This window comes from Athene noctua, chromosome 2 (genome assembly GCF_965140245.1).
Source record: "Athene noctua chromosome 2, bAthNoc1.hap1.1, whole genome shotgun sequence".
NCBI classification, from domain to species: domain Eukaryota; kingdom Metazoa; phylum Chordata; class Aves; order Strigiformes; family Strigidae; genus Athene; species Athene noctua.
Window position 1 is genome coordinate 106,159,393 of NC_134038.1, and position 16,099 is coordinate 106,175,491.

Consider the following 16,099-nt stretch of genomic DNA (forward strand, 5'->3'; position numbering starts at 1 on the left):
GAATCCAGCCCATTCTGAGAGTACATAGGTGGCAAAGTACTTTACAAGACAGATTGGTTGTTTCTCTAGCATCTAGGATTTTGGAGGAGTGACATGGGGGGGAGGGTTGAGTTCTTTTTTTGTTGGTGAGTTACACTATGAAAAATAAAACTGCTTACTGGATAGTGAACGTGATAGCTGTTGTGTTGAAACTACACTAACTCCTGAAGTGTACTACAACTCAATAACAAGCTACATACTATATTATGAGTTCACCAGCAGATGGAAGTGAAGTTCATCATTTGGATCATTGCTTGCAGTGAAACTCCAAGTAAATTTAAAGGATTTTTTTTCTGTTCTGATAAAGTGGAGGGGAAAAAGAGATTTTTCCCATCATCATGTGAAATGCTGTGAAGGATAAAATTTGACTTAAACAAAAATGTGTACAAATATGAGCTGTGAGGTCATCAAAACACTTCAAGTTATAGCCACAGTTGTTTTAAGGAATAATACGGTGATACTTAACCTTGATAAGGCAAAATCTGATCATGTTCCAGTTTGTTATGTGCATTATTTCATGCACGAGGGGAGAGGAGAGGGAGAGGGAGAGGGAGAGGGAGAGGGAGAGGGAGAGGGAGAGGGAGAGGGAGAGGGAGAGGGAGAGGGAGAGGGAGAGGGAGAGGGAGAGGGAGAGGGAGAGGGGAGGAATATCAGTTAGAAGGGACCTACAATGATCATCTAGTCCAAATGCCTGACCAATAGATAAAGCATGCTATTGAGAGCATTGTCCAAATGCCTCTTAAACACTGACAGACTTGGGGCATCAACCACCTCTCTAGGAAGCCTGTTACAGGGTTTGATCATCCTCTTGGTAAAGAAATGCTTCCTAGTGTCAAGTCTGAACCTCCCCTTATGGACACAGCTTGGAGCCATTCCCACACATCCTGGCACTGGCTATTAGAGAGAAGAGCTCAGCACCTCTCTCTCTATTTCCGCTCCCGAGGAAGCTGTAGGGAGCAGTGAGGTCACCGCTCAGCCTCCTCTTCTCTAAACAAAACCAGTGTCCTCAGCTGCTCCTCATAGGCCATTTCTTCCAGCCCTTTCACCAGCTTTGTTGCCCTTCTCAGAACACATTCAAGGACCTTAAAATCCTTCTTAAATTTTGGGGCCCAGAACTACACACAATACTCAAAGTGAGGCCACACCAACGCTGAATACAGCTAGATAATCGCCTCTTTTGACTGGCTGGTTGTACTGCGTTTGATGTACACTGGCATGTGGTTTTCCCTCTTGGCTGCCAGGGCACACTGCTGACTCATACTGAGCCTGCTGCTGACCGGCACCCCCAGATCCCTTTCTGCAGAGCTGCTCTCCAGACACTCCTCTCCCAGTTCATACTTGTGTCCAGCGTTACTCCATCCCAGGTACAGAATCTGGCATTTGGACTTGTTAAATTTCATGTCATTAATCACTGCCCAATGCTCCAATCTACCTAGATCCCTCTGCAAGGCTTCTTGTCCCTCGAGAGAGTCAACAGCACCTCCAGTTTAGTATTGTCAGCAAACTTGCTAATGGTGCATTCAACCCCTGCATCCAGGTCACTGATACAAATGTTGAACAGAACTGGCCCTAGAACTGAGCCCTGAGGAACAGCTCTGGTGACTGGTTGCCAGCCAGATGTAGCCCCATTCACTGCAACACTTTGAGCCCTGCCCTTCAGCCATTTCTTCAACCAGCACACCATGACCCTACTCATCCCGCAGTTGGACAACTTGTACAGAAGGTTGCTGGGAGGGACAGTATCAAAAGCCTCACTGAAATCCAGAAAAACTACCTCTAGAAGACAGGCAACCTTATCATAGAAGGATATCAAATTAGTTAGACAGGATTTTCCCTTTGTAAACCCATGTTGACTGTGCCTGATGATTATTCTTTAAATGCCTTTCAACAGTACCCAGTATAAGCTTCTCCATCATGTTTCCAGGAACTGAGGTTAGACTAACAGGTCTGTAGTTTCCTGGGTATTCCCTCACACCCTTCTTGTAAACTGGAATAACATCAGCGAGCTTCCAGTCAGTGGGGACCTCCCCAGACTCCCCAGACCTTTGGGAGATGATCGAGAGGGGTCCTGCCATAATATCTGTTAGTTCCTTCAGTACTCTGGGATGAATCCCATCAGGCCCCATGAACCTGTGAGCATTCAGCTGATATAGCTGGTCCCTTACAGTTTCAGTGTGCACAAGTGGAAAGTCACTGTTCCCACACTCGTGATCCTCCAACTCAGGGGACCAGGCAGCCCAAGGTCTGACACTGTTATTAAAGACTGAGGCAAAAAAAAAGCATTGAATGCCTCTGCTTTTTCTTCATCCCTATTAGTCAGGTGACCATCTTCAACAAGTATCAGTCCAAAGTTTTCCTTGGACCTCTTCTTGCTATTAACATACATTAAAAAGCCTTTCTTGTTATCTCACACAACACTGGACAGTTTCAACTCTAATTGAGCTTTGGCCTTCTGTGTCCTCTCCCTGCATACGCAAACCACAGCTCTGTACTCTTCCTGTGAAGCCTGACCTTGCTTCCAGAGATCGTACAATTTCTTTTTCCTCCTGAGCTCCATGAGGACTTCCCTGTTCAGCCAAGCTGGTCTTCTGCCCTGCTTGCATGACTTACAACACAGTGGAATTGCCTGCTCCTGTGCTTCTGAAATGTGGTTCTGAAAGACTGACCAGCACCAGTGGACTCCTAAGCCCTCAAAAGCAGATTCTCAGGGTACTCTGCTAAACAGCTCCCTGAATTGCTTAAAGTTTACTCTCCTGAAGTCCAGTATAGCAACTCTGCTACCCTTTTTTTCTTATCACACTGAAAATTTTAAACTCCACCATTTCATGATCGTGGCCAAGACAGCCACCTACCATCACATCTCCCACAAGTCCTTCTCTATTCACAAACAGCAAGTCTAGGAGGGCATCTATCCTAGGTGGCTTGCTAAGTACTTGTGACAAGAAGCTATCAACTCTTACAGACTTCAAGAATTTCCAAGACCTGTTTGTCACAGCAGTATGATATATCCAGCTAATGTCTAGGATCTTCCATCTCGAAATCTCCCATAAGAACAAGAGCTATTGATCTAGATATTTCTCCTAATCACCTATACAATAATTCATCAGTTATTAACATTCTGGTTGGGCAATTGGTAGTAGACACCCATCTCCTTTGCTTTCCATCCCCCTAATCTTCACTCAGAGGCGCTTAACCACATCATCACTAACTGTAAGGGCGGTGCAACCAAACCTCTCCCTTACATACAGTGCAACACCTCCACCTCACCTGCCCTGCCTGTCCCTCCTGAACAGCCTCTAGCCCTCCATCCCAGCACTCCAATCATGGAACTCATTCCACCAAGTCTCATTCATAGCTCTGGAAGCTGACCAATGCTTCCAGTTCATCCTGTTTGTTTCTGAATCTGCATCCATTGGTGTACAAGCATTTCAGATGCACTCCTGAGCCCTCCATGCTCCCAGAAGCGGTGTAAATGTTCCCACTAGCATTGCCACCCTCAGGCGGTGCCATGCCAACCCTTGGCTTACCTACTGCAATCATGTTGTATCTCCTTCACCCACTGATTTTAGTTTAAAGCTGTCTCGATCAGTCTTGCCAACTTACACCCGAAGACACGTTTTCCCCATCAGCATAGGTGGATCCTGTCAGGCCCCAGCATACCTTGTGTCTTGACGGATCCTCCATGGTTTAAAAACCCAAAGTTTTGGTGGAAGCACCAGTCCTGGAGCCAGGTCTTGATACCCTGGGCTCGCCTTCTTTCTCCCAAAGTCTCCCTCCACTACTGAGAGGATTGAAGAAAACACTACCTGTGTTCCCAAATTCTTTAGCATTCTTCCCAGGGTTCTGAAATCTCTCTTGATCAGCCTCAGACTTACATTAGTACCCACGTGAAAGAGCAGGAATGGCTAGTAATCTGAAGGTTGTACTAGGCTCTTCAGTCTTGTGGTAACATCCCTAATTCGGCCCCAGGGAGGCAGCAAACCCCTCTGAAAAGAGAGTCTGGTCTACGAATGTGTGCTTCCATTCTGCACAGGAGGGAATTGCCAATGACCATAACTGACTGTTGTTTCTTCTTGGTGCTGGTTATAATGCAGGCTTTGTTCCGAGGGACTGGTCTCTCTGACCTTGGCAAAACTACTTGTGCAGATTCTTCCTCTTTCTCATTATACACTTCATCTACCGTATCTAGGGCCTCATACCTGTTCTGTAAGGATATCTTAGAGGGTAAGGAGGGGATTCTCTTACCGCTTAGTGCTGTGACCTTCTTCCAGCCCTCCTTATCCATTGTGACACTGCCTCCCTTCTGGCACAAAGCAGGTCCAGGACCTGCTTCTGTATTGGCCACTCTTGAGTTTGCTTGCATGCATCAGAGATGGCAGAGGGCAGCTCCACTGATCAATCTCCCTTTCAGACTCTCAAATTCTCCTCAGCCTGCCCACCTTCTCCTGCAGCTGAGCCACCAAGCAGAGCAGTTCATTGATCTGGTCACACCTCCCACAGGCATGCTTGCAAGCACTTTCCACCTTTAGGAATATCCCTTCACGCATCCCACAGCTGGAAACCTGGGTGATTGGATGCTTGAACAGGAGCTTTGCCTACACGGCTGCACTGGTTCTGCCAGGTGCTAGAAGCTCAGGAGAAGCAGAGGACAATCCTTTTTGCCAGGTGGTCTCCATGCTGCCACTCACCTGCTCACTGGGAAATGTATATGCTCGTTCATTGCTTGGGCAACACAGCCTGCTCAGACAAGCCCCTCCTTGTCCATGTGTGTCCCTCCTCGCATGTCCCACTGTGGCTGGTGCTCCTCCCATGGCTCCAGCATCCGTTGCCAATAGTCACTGAGAAGTAGAAAACCAGAGTCATGGCTCCCTAGGAGTTGCTCAGGTGCCCTCCTCTGTGGGGCCGTGCAACTGTGAGCTGGATCACCCACCAGCTGACAGAGGTCAGATCAGGAGGAGACAATAAGGAAGAAAAAAACATTGATTTCTTCTATTGTTTTTTTTTATTCTAAATATTTGATACAAGAGCATGCAGACAGGGAATGCGTTGTTCACATGACCAGAAATCCCAGGGATAACTTGAAAGAGCTGTGTTCCTGGACACTCTCCAGGCACACCCAGGTCCAGGGCAGAGTTTACAGAGATGTGAAGCAGAAATACACGCCAAGTTCCATTATACAGTGTAGGTACCCTGTAAACAGCCCTATAAACAATGCTACTGGCTGTCATAATGTTATCAAAGGTCTCATGGCACTTTGTCTTGTGTCCTGGAGTTGCCTAATTACTCGAGAACCTGAGCTATCAGTTTTAAAAATAATCATGTTTCTAACCCTGAAAAACTTATAAAGCCAAACAATACGGATCAACTTCCGTGACATCCTCCTGATTTCTTGAGGCTTTGTAATTTTGCAGTTCTCAAGGTCAGCATTTTTTGTCAACAGTGAAAGGCTTTTGTATTTTCCTTTCCTACCTGTTTATATCCAGATCTTCCACTGTATTTTCAAAAGTATTTTCAATTTTTTTCTTATATTATTATTATGTCAACATAAATGTAAGGCAAATGCAAGTCTTAAGCTACCCATTCTTTTACTAGAGTAGAAATAAGAATTTGCAATGTTGGTGGTATTAAAACAAAAAAAGGTTAAATTCCCACATAGTCTCCCTTTTCACCACAGCCCACTTTCCAAAAACTCTGTGCCTAGTTCTGTATCTTCCTTCTTTCCAAGGCTCAAGTTTACATGTTTTTTCCACAGCATACCATACTGCTAGCTCTACCATACTGCTAGCTCTAGGTATGTTGCTCTTTCTCAGCACTGCCCAAAGGACCTTGTGGGTAGCGCCACAGGGCTTTAAGGGCACAATGCCCCATAATCCACACACTTCTTAACACTGTTGGTTTGTAGCTTGGTTTAAAAACACCATGCTCAGGACTTGGGTGAGCCTTGAGCAGACCAAGCAGTATCCCCTCCCCTGATGCTGTCTAGCCCAGGTGAAGCTTTGAGCCACTGGTGGTGCCCAGACTCCTGTTTCTGTACCCATTGGCTGGGGTGGGTGCTCAGCCAGGGCATCCAATATTGATGCAGAGCCTGGATCTGGAAGAATCTTGGACCTCAACTGAAAGAGCAGACATGTGGAGGGTGTGTTGATCATGGACACAATGCAGTGGCATTACAACTACAACTTTTCTAATGCCACACTTCCTCTAGTCTGACATGACTGTGGCAGAAAGCCCAAGTTCCTTGTCTCTCTTTTCTCTTTTTCCTTTTAGTCATGAAACAGCCTTTATTTAAGTGTCCTCCTGAACTGGGTCAGGGAACCCATGTGTTCCTGCCTAACACCCATTGCAGCACAGCCCTTCTTAGCCAGCCCCAACCACCAGAGAATCCTGCCAGTTCTCAGAAAGGGCAAAAAATGGTAAAGCCATTTTTCTGGGGCATATCTTGGAAATGTATCTGGAAATATTGGGCAAATTGAATTTTTCAGAAATAAAGTTTTAATAAATTATTTCTCCTGTTCCTAAGCCAAGTAGCATGCACACACATACACACATTCACTTGGACTATATGAGTGAAATCAGAGAGTATTAAAACCATGACTACTTAAAACCTGGTTAAATCCCATCATCCTTAAGCAGCTCTGGAATCTACCCAACATGTACGAACAGAGATACAAACAGCTCCAGAGATACTAAGACAACCTCAGCTACTGCCATTAAACATAGAAGGCTTGGGTAAAGATAGGTCAAGGTCCTGATTTTTCAGATGTACACCCCTACAACTTTACTACCACCTCAGAAATCACAAGAACAGTTAATAAATTTAACATACTATTAATGTTTACAGGCCCATCACTCAAGGCATTTGCCAACAATATCTAGCATGTCTAGTTTATAGACATGAACATGAGACTGGATTTTTCCATGCAGGAATCTACAGTTTTATATATGATTAGTCATCTCCACTAAAAACAGAATCATCACAGTCTTGTGAGACACTTTATATAGTTTCTTTTAGTGATTCCAGCCATTTCAAACTCACATGGGATTTTTATCTCTCCAGTGCTTTCTAAAAATCTTACTTATGACATCTCAGCAACATACTGCTTTAGTCTAAAAGCACATACACTTAGATAACCTTACTGAGAATGCAGTCTTTACAAAAGGCCTTTGTGTGACTATGCACACAGGAAAATGTATACACAGACTATGTCACTCAGTGAACTGAACTGAGGTTCAGACATGAATGAAAAGGTATCCCAAATCTAACAAACTTATTGGAGGTAACAGCAAGCAAAATTCTGAGCTCAGTGACTTATTCTAAAAAATTGAGTTATTATGAAATGTGACTAAATATTACCATTGCAGAGATACAAACCATGTGGGTTCCACTTCTGAAGAACAGATATGGGTGGTTCCAAGAAATAACCCAGAACAAATAAAATATCAAATCTGGATGTTTTCCAATTAACTAGACAACGCGAGATGAAATATGTATTTGACAGGAACAAATTCATATCCACAAGTCTCAGTGCATGTATATACCATATACTGTTGGTTTGTCACTATACCATCAGTACCACCTTTTGTATTTTTTAGGTTAACTGCCTTCTGAGGAAACAGACTAACACATGTTAAGCCAGATTTCCTCATAAAAATCCTTCACAGACTTCTAAGTGCTCTTTCAAATGCCTGGCACTTGCTATGGAAAGAGACTAAAGTGGTCAAAAGTTGTTTCAGTGCTCCCACAAGACCAATAATTTCATCTAACAGTTATTTTCGGGGAGTGTCATCTTTCTTTGTCACTTGGACCAAAACATTTATATATGAGAATATGGCTGGGAGTTTGCTATAGCATTCAGTTACATGAATTCATTTTAACTATTTTCATATGCAGGGAGAAGTTTGTGTGCTGCAAAGCTTCCTGCTGAGGTCTGAGGGCCTCCTCTCATCAGCTGCATGTCCTAGGTATAAACAGCTATCATCCACTTCAATGGGAGTTTCACATTAGCTTGAAAATGAAAAGGGCGGAAAACAGTACTTCAATATACAAATCAACATCATCCTGTTTGTTTTTACAGCTGGATTATTCTACTGCAGTAAACATGAGCACGCAAATTTCCTGGACCAGTTCCATCCCACGTTTTGATTTCCCATCCATAGTGCATTTCATCTAAGCTTGTTTTCCTGTATTTTCTTTCACAACTGCCATCTGTTCTACAAACAAATCACAACTTGTATATAATACAGGTGGCAACAGGAGAAAGGCCAAAAGTCAGATTTAACTAGGCAGGATATGAATAGCTGTAGATTAAAAAAGAAGTTTGAGGTCAGTATGCATAAAATACCAGAAAAAAGGTCATTGATATGTGAAAAGCTAATTCTGCTTTTTCAAGAACTCTTGAAACAACTCTTCGTCAAAGATGTTAGAAGATTTTTACAATTATGAAAATGTAACTTAATGATTTTAAAGGCTTAGTTTTTTAAAAGATTTGAGGAATTTGAGGTGAATCCATTTTATAAGGCTACTTAGATTGCTGGGAGGGCACAAGCAGTGGGCTGCAACATGGAACAGTTTCCATATTAACACCACCAAAATTGCATATCTAAGAAGAAATCCTTACAGAGCAAAGTGCCAGCTGTTTGTGGATCATGGAACATAGATCATAGAATGGATTGCATTGGAAGGGACCTTAAAGATCATCGTGTCCCAACCCCCCTGCCATGGTCAGGGACACCTTCCACTAGCCCAGGTTGCTCAAAGCCCCGTCCAACCTGGCCTTGAACACTGCCAGGGAGGGGGCAGCCACAGCCTCTCTGGGCAACCTGTGCCAGTGTCTCACCACCCTCACAGTAAAGAATTTCTGCCTTATATCTAATCTAAATCTACCCTCTTTCAGTTAGAAACCATTATCTCTTGTCCTATGACCACACTCCTTGATAAAGAGTCCCTCCCCATCTCTCCTGTAGCCCCCTTTAAGTACTGGAAGGCCGCTATAAGGTCTCCCCACAGCCTTCTCTTCTCCAGGCTGAACAACCCCAACTCTCTCAGCCTGTCCTCACAGGGCAGGTGCTCCAGCCCCCTGATCATCTTTGTAGAGTCAGCATGACTTCATCACCAGGGGGAGTCATCCTTGATCAACCTGATAACCTTCTGTGATGAAACGACTGGCTTGGTAGATGAGGCGAAAGCAGTGGGTATTGTTTTCCTGGACTTCAGTATGGCCTTTGACACCGTCTCCCATAACACCCTATAGACAAGCTGTTGCTGTAGGGGCTGGAATAGCAGGCAGGGAGGTGGACTGAAAACTGCCTGAATGGCTGGGCCCTGAGGGTGCTAATCAGAGATGCAAGGTCTACTCAGAGGCTGGTAACTAGCAATCTACCCCAAGGATCCATACTGGGTCCAGTCCTGTTTAACATCTCAATGACCTGGATGATAGGGTAGACTGTACCCTCAGCAAGTTTGCTGAGGACACAAAACTGGAAGGAGTGGCTGATAGCCCAGAGGAGCATTCTAACATCCATCATAATCTCAACAGGCTCGAGAAATGAAGTTCAGCAAGGAGAAATGCAAAGCCCTACACCTGGTGAGGAACAACCTCCACACCAGTATATGCTGGGGCCACTCAGCCTGAAAGCAGCATGGCAGAATACGACCTGGAAGTCCTGGTGGACACCAAGTTGAACTTGCAGCAGCTATGTGCCCCTGTGGCAAAGAAGACTACCATTATCTTGGTAGACCAAGTAGTGTCAGCAGGTCGGAGGTGATCCTTGCTCTCTACCCAGCACTGGTGAAGCCACCCCTGGAGTACTGTGTCTTGTTCTGGGCTCCCCAGTAAAACAGAGACATGGACATACTGGAGAGAGTCCAGTGAAGGACCACAAAGATGATGAAGGGGCTGGAACATCTCTCCCTTGAGGAAAGGCTGAGAGAGCTGGGACTGTTCAGCCTGGAGAAAATCAGGAAGATCTTATCAATGTGTATAAATACCAGAAGGGAGGGTGCAAAGAGGATGGAGCCAGGATCTTTTCCATGGTGCCCAGTGACAGGGCCAGAGGCAAAGGGCACAAACTGGAACACGGGAGGTTCCCTCTGAACATCAGGAAATGCTTTTTACTGTGAGGGTGAAGCACTGGGACAGGTTGACCAGGGACATTGTGGAGTCTCCATACCTGGAGACAGATAAAAGCCATCCGGACATGGCCTGGGCAACTGGCTCTAAGTGGGCCTGCCTGAACAGAGTTGGACCAGATGACTTCCAGAGGTCCCTTCCAACCTCAACCACTCTGTGATTCTGCAAATATCAAAACATTGACATTCAAACAAACATTTGTGCTTTATGCAAGACACTAAATGTCTTTAAAGGAAGGGAATAGTCCTGGTTTGATATCTCTTGCCATGTCATGCAAATCCCTTCTCAGTTATTCAGCAAGATCCTTAAAATTCCCCAATAGCTCCCCTTTGCCCTCTTGGTAACTTGCCACACTTGCTGTCTCCTGCAAGCTTCCTGTTTCTGACTAAGCTTTTGAGAACTTCTTCAGCTATCTGCCCTCATAATTTCCTTTGTGCACATTGCCTGAGGGTTTACACTATTGTAACCCTTGTGCTAGGTGTCAACAGCAAAAGCAGTGGAGCAGTTTATCTGGTGGGCTAATTTTTTTTTTGTTCCAAGAGTTTTTTAATATAAATATTTAAAAAAATCACATGGCAGCAGCTTGTTACCCTTTTAAAGAGTCTGGCTATTCACTTCAGGGTCCCTTCAAAGAAATTATTTAACTGACAAAGTAAAAAAGAACAGGCCTCTGCACCCTTTCAAAGACAAAAATGTAAGGGCTGAGTGCTGACTTGTTTAGCCTTGCCAAAGGAAGACCGAGGGACACAAGGAGGGGGTCAAATCTCTTGCTATAAATACATCAGGGAGAAAAGTTATTCATGCTAAGAGACAATGCTGGCATAAGAACAACTGCATATAAACTAGCTGTGAATACATTTAGGATGAATACTGAAAGCAGATTTTCATCCAGTGGAGCAGAGACCTCAGAGCAGCCTTCAAGGAGAAGCAATAGCAGCACACACGCACACAATGACATCCAAGTTCAAGAATGAGAATTTAACAGGAGACTGGACTCTGACACAGAAGACCCATTTTACCGTTGCATCCTTGTCATCTGTTCCACTTTATAACTTAATGCAATAAAAGATTAATAATTTCATTAATAACTGTATCGCATGTTACACCCATGCATAAACCTCATGATGGCCATAGTGATGAATGACAGTCAAATGCACTGAATGAAAAATTCCTGTCAGCCTACACCTCACAGAAAAGGAATTAGCATGACATACTAGAGTTTATCAGTCTCAGAAACAATCCTGATAAAGCACGTACATAACTCAACCTCCAATGTGTGGCTGACACACCGATTTTGTACTCAGAATGCCATTTTAGCTAGGGGTTAGATTTCTAAACCACCGCACGCTGCTCTGGAAGTTTTTCCAATGCAGTCACTGTGGAGGCACAGTTAAATGGGTACAGACCTCTAAGAAGGTGACACCATACATTGTTCCTTGATACACTGAAATAGGAAGTGCAGGCAAAAGGCACTTTTATGCCATTATAACTACAAATGAACCACAAAAATCATATGCTTTAACTAGACTTGAACCACTAACACAGACTCATATGAAGTTCTTGAAAGAAATCTTTCAGAAACAAAACTAAACCCATTCCAGCACGAAGCCTACTCTTACTGCACAGAAAGAAGGTTTTGCTCATTAGCTAGTTTTGAATGCCAGAAGGTAACTTTCTTTCCAAACAGACTGCCCTGTAACATTGTGTTGTGAAATTTCACATTCATAATTTTATTATAATATGAATAGAGGCGATATCTGGAGAGCAAAGAAAATGACTATACAAAGAATTTATAGAACATTCATTTACATAATGGAGACCTTTTGATGCTTCTTTACAGTTTCAAGAAAAAGGCAAAAATTTTCACTAGTAGGTAAATCCAAGAAGGAAGCATTAAATTTTTAATGATACTGTTGGATACATGGAAACCATTTAATTAAAAACATGGCTTTTAGCATTTTTGTAGTTTAACACTGTACGATTATAGTAGTACATTTACTAAGCAGGTTAATAGGAGTCTGGCTAAATACATGTGTCAACTTGCTGCCGTTAGTTATGAAACTGCATATACACATCTACCAAAAACCTTGAAACAAAGTGCTGTATTAACTATTTAGTCTTGTATTTGCCATGAACATAAGTTTTGTGAATATCTTTCTACATCCACTACACAATGGTACATATGAAATATTTTGCTTTGTGCATTTTTTAATCAATTAAAAAGCAAAAGCACGTGGCAATATACCATCCAAAGGAATGCATAATAGAAAAACTCCCTTAGAAACAGGGCAACTTCTTTTTTCCCCAATTACCAAGTAGAGCTAAACTCCCAGAAAACCCCACCAGGAGTGCCCAGCGTTCAATTCCTTATGCTCTTGAATTCAGCAGGCCTTGAGAAAGCACAAGGAATACAAAAATAAGGCCCTGAATGGAAATGATAATACATAGGGGAAAAAAAGACACTTTATTTTCAGCCCAAAGGCCAACACTTGGTGTCCAACAAGACACACTAAAATTTAAGTATCATCTACAGAAGTGAAAAAATATAGTAAAAAATTCCTCCTCATTTCAATACTCACAACACATCAGATTTAAATCTAATTGAGACTTAAATCTAATTGACGTGTCAGCTGAAGAAATTCACTGGGCTCCAACTAGCTGATTAGATTAAGCAACTGGGTTCTTGGTGCATCAAAAGAGTATTAAAAGGAAACTTGTCCTCACACATTTCAAAAGGATCAAAGCTCCTAAAAGTAAGAACTGCATTCTTTTTTGGATGGTACATAAACACCGTTTAAGTAGGATACCTCTGTGTCAGAAGAACAGAATTATTTGGTACAAATCAGAGGCACTTGCCTTTGTTGCTTCAACGGTAGCTACTACGCTTTGGATTCCTTAACCCTTCTGCACACATCCAATGCCCACTGCTAGTAATACACCACTTCCTCGTCCAAATACATTAAACTTCAAATCTTTATTCTCTCTTCTTCTCTTCCCCACCCCCTTCCTTTTAAAAAGTATAAAGTTATTTATACAAAGTTCACAATTACACAAATAATTTGTTAACACTTTGGCTATGGTCACTGAGTAAGGTTTTCATGGTCCTAATACTTCAGAAAATAGGAAGAGAGCTGTTAATCAAAAACAGATCCAAATTTATACAGGACAAACGTAGTTCAAATTGGTGGAACCTTCTTACCATACAGCCCAACCAGAGTTTCCCATTCCATTTAACCATTATTTAGTAAAAGCGGATAAAAGGACTAAATCCTCCAAGTGGGTATAATTACTAGTTAATCCAGTGCCTCGTGCATCGGCATGCCGAATTCAGCATGTCATTTTACTCCTCAGGTTATTAATATAATGTTGATGGCCACACATCAAAGAAACAGAGGCAATGAAACTTCATTCAGCACTGTCACACTGAAGCTGCTTTATTACCATCAGTTCTGATAAGGGGGTCTAGTATTGGTCTTTTTGGAGTGAATGGGAATTTCACAGTAGACCACAGCTGCTTACTATCCTCATGACGGTTTCCACTGTAACTTACTATATCAATTATCTGTAAAGCTAACTAGCACTCTGTTATGCATTTAAAATACTCATGTGTTTAGAAAGATATAGAGATATGTACAAGTGTGATGGTTGCAGAAATCATGACATAAATGCTCTGAAAAAATGGAACAGTAACAAAATAAATTCCATTCCCTTTTGGTTTTCCTGACTAAAGAAATTATTAAAAAAACCTGTAAACCAAAAATAGTTCCTACAGATTAAAAAAAGTAAAAAAATTCCCAATACTCTAATAAAAAGGGGGCCAAAAGAATACACAAATATAATTATGTATTAGGTAGGGGAACAAATAGTACCACCAGAATAGTACTGCAGAGACAGAAAATGGGAAGTATCTTGTCACTGTAAAACAAAAGTCAAAATACGAGAGTCTTGTCTATAATAAGGCACAGGCTACACACACTTTTACTTACACAAAACACCGCTAAAGAGGCAACGCTCAACAGTGGTCTAGTTTAAGAATTTCCATATGACAAATCAAGACCCGATATCTACTATAAATAATCTGGCACAGGTAAAAATATATAAATTATAAAATTTTCTTCTTTGCTTTTCCCTCATTTTTATCCTGTAATTATTAAAACACAGAATCTTCCCTGCTTAGTTCTCTGTATAAAAAAATAGTAATACAAAAAACCCCAATTACAGAATAGATTTCCACAACTTTTTGTTCTGCCACTTTTCCCCTATTTAAAATTTTTCAAACTGAAACAGCCCAGCCTTCTTAACACTAAATACAGAGCAGTCTCCCTGAATATTCCACACTGCCACTCCTTTCTTATCAGAAAACAACTTGCACAAACCTTCTCTTCACATACATCTTCCCCTTTCTTCATTCAGTTCCCATCACTGATCACATAAAGATGAAGGGAAGAGCAAATAGTCTTCCTGAGACCATCATTCTCTTAAGAGCATGTTTACAAGGCCTATAGCTACCTTTGATGCAACTATGGCAAGTGTCTTTGTGGAGGTTATACAAAACATTTTCTGCACTAAAAAGCAGCACAGCCTAGTGAGTATTTCCGCTCCAATAAATGATGAGAAACAGCATGTGAAAATATATTACAAACTCTTCAGGAGAAAAATTTTTCATTTATGCTTCATTCATGTATGGGCTACGTGGGTTTGGGTGGCACCCAGCTTCTTTTGTTTTGTCCTTTGATATAAAAACAAAGAAATAACGCTTTGTTAAGTCAGAGAAATCTTCAAAGAAGAGGCTGAACTCTTGCAAACACAATGCAGATAGACTGTCCTCTGCTTTCCTTCTTGGGAATGACAAGGTTCAGACATTGCTGCTGAATAGGCTTTCTCCCTCTCACAGTGCTTTCTTTCAGTGAAGAGCTCCCAGTCAAGGATGGAAAGGCATCAGATCTTCTTCTGGGATCCGATCATGACCTTTGATACAAAGTTCACAATGGCGCTGGCAGGTTGCTCTGGATCATGCTCTGCAAATAGGTGGCATACGTTGTCCGTGGCACTGCCCTGCTTCCTGGCAACGAACCCAAATACTCTGAAAGGGCAACAATCACAGTATATTAGAGGGCAGCCAATGCCTCATTTGATAAAGCAAAAAAGATACTGCAGAAATCAAAAGCACAAATCAGACCTCATGTGTTCTGATGGACAAGGTCCTGTGTGACTGCTGAACAGTGGCACAGATGCACCAGCCAACTAAGGAGGTCCTGAGGGGCTCATGATGGCCAAAATCAGGAAAGGAAACCATTCCCTTCCTTCTACTCTGTCTATATTGCATCCTGTACTGTTTGCTGTGAGAGACATGCTGCTGACCCTGGGGATGTATTTAATCTGATTAATATTGCTATTCTCTTATCTACCTTGGGGGGTGTGGTGGGGTAGGGTGGTGGTGTGGTGTGGTATGGCATGGCATGATGTGGCATGTCAGGAATTGCCTCAAGAAAGGTTTTGAGGGCCACACATCTCAGTGGACAGAGTGCTGGAAATAGGACTTAAGCCATTCATTTCTATTTCTTTCCAGAAACCAGTGCCTGAGCTCTGTTTAGGTTTTTTTTTCTTTTGGTGGAAGGGGGACAACAATGTTTGCCTTCAACAGAAAACACTCTGCAATCCACTGGTAATTATATTTATGCCACACACTAGTATTACTAGGATTGTTTTCATCTATGTGCCATGTGTGGGATTATTTTTTTAAAGCTTTAAAGTCAGACAAGTACACTTGCTGGACAAGTGGAACGCAAAACTGAGTAGCAAATGGCTCTGATTTCATTTCTGAAACTTTAGTCAAATCACAGACCTGCAAACTAAATAAATCACACCAGCTCTGGCTGCAGACATCCCACCATCACGTAATTAGGCCCTGACTTGCAGAGGTGCAGATG

The 16,099-nt window shown here is 42.5% G+C and overlaps 1 protein-coding gene across 7 annotated transcripts in view; it reads right to left on the reverse strand.

Annotated features, from left to right (window-relative positions):
• Window positions 1-11,953: 11,953 nt before the first annotated feature.
• TNS3 (tensin 3) overlaps window positions 11,954-16,099 on the reverse strand; it is a 240,535-nt gene continuing 236,389 nt past the window's right edge. For all 7 annotated transcript variants that reach the window (XM_074899804.1, XM_074899806.1, XM_074899803.1 and 4 more), the window contains one exon: window positions 11,954-15,252. In XM_074899804.1, the coding sequence (XP_074755905.1) occupies window positions 15,108-15,252 (145 nt within the window). In that variant the 3' untranslated portion in view covers window positions 11,954-15,107. The remainder of the gene's footprint in view (window positions 15,253-16,099) is intronic.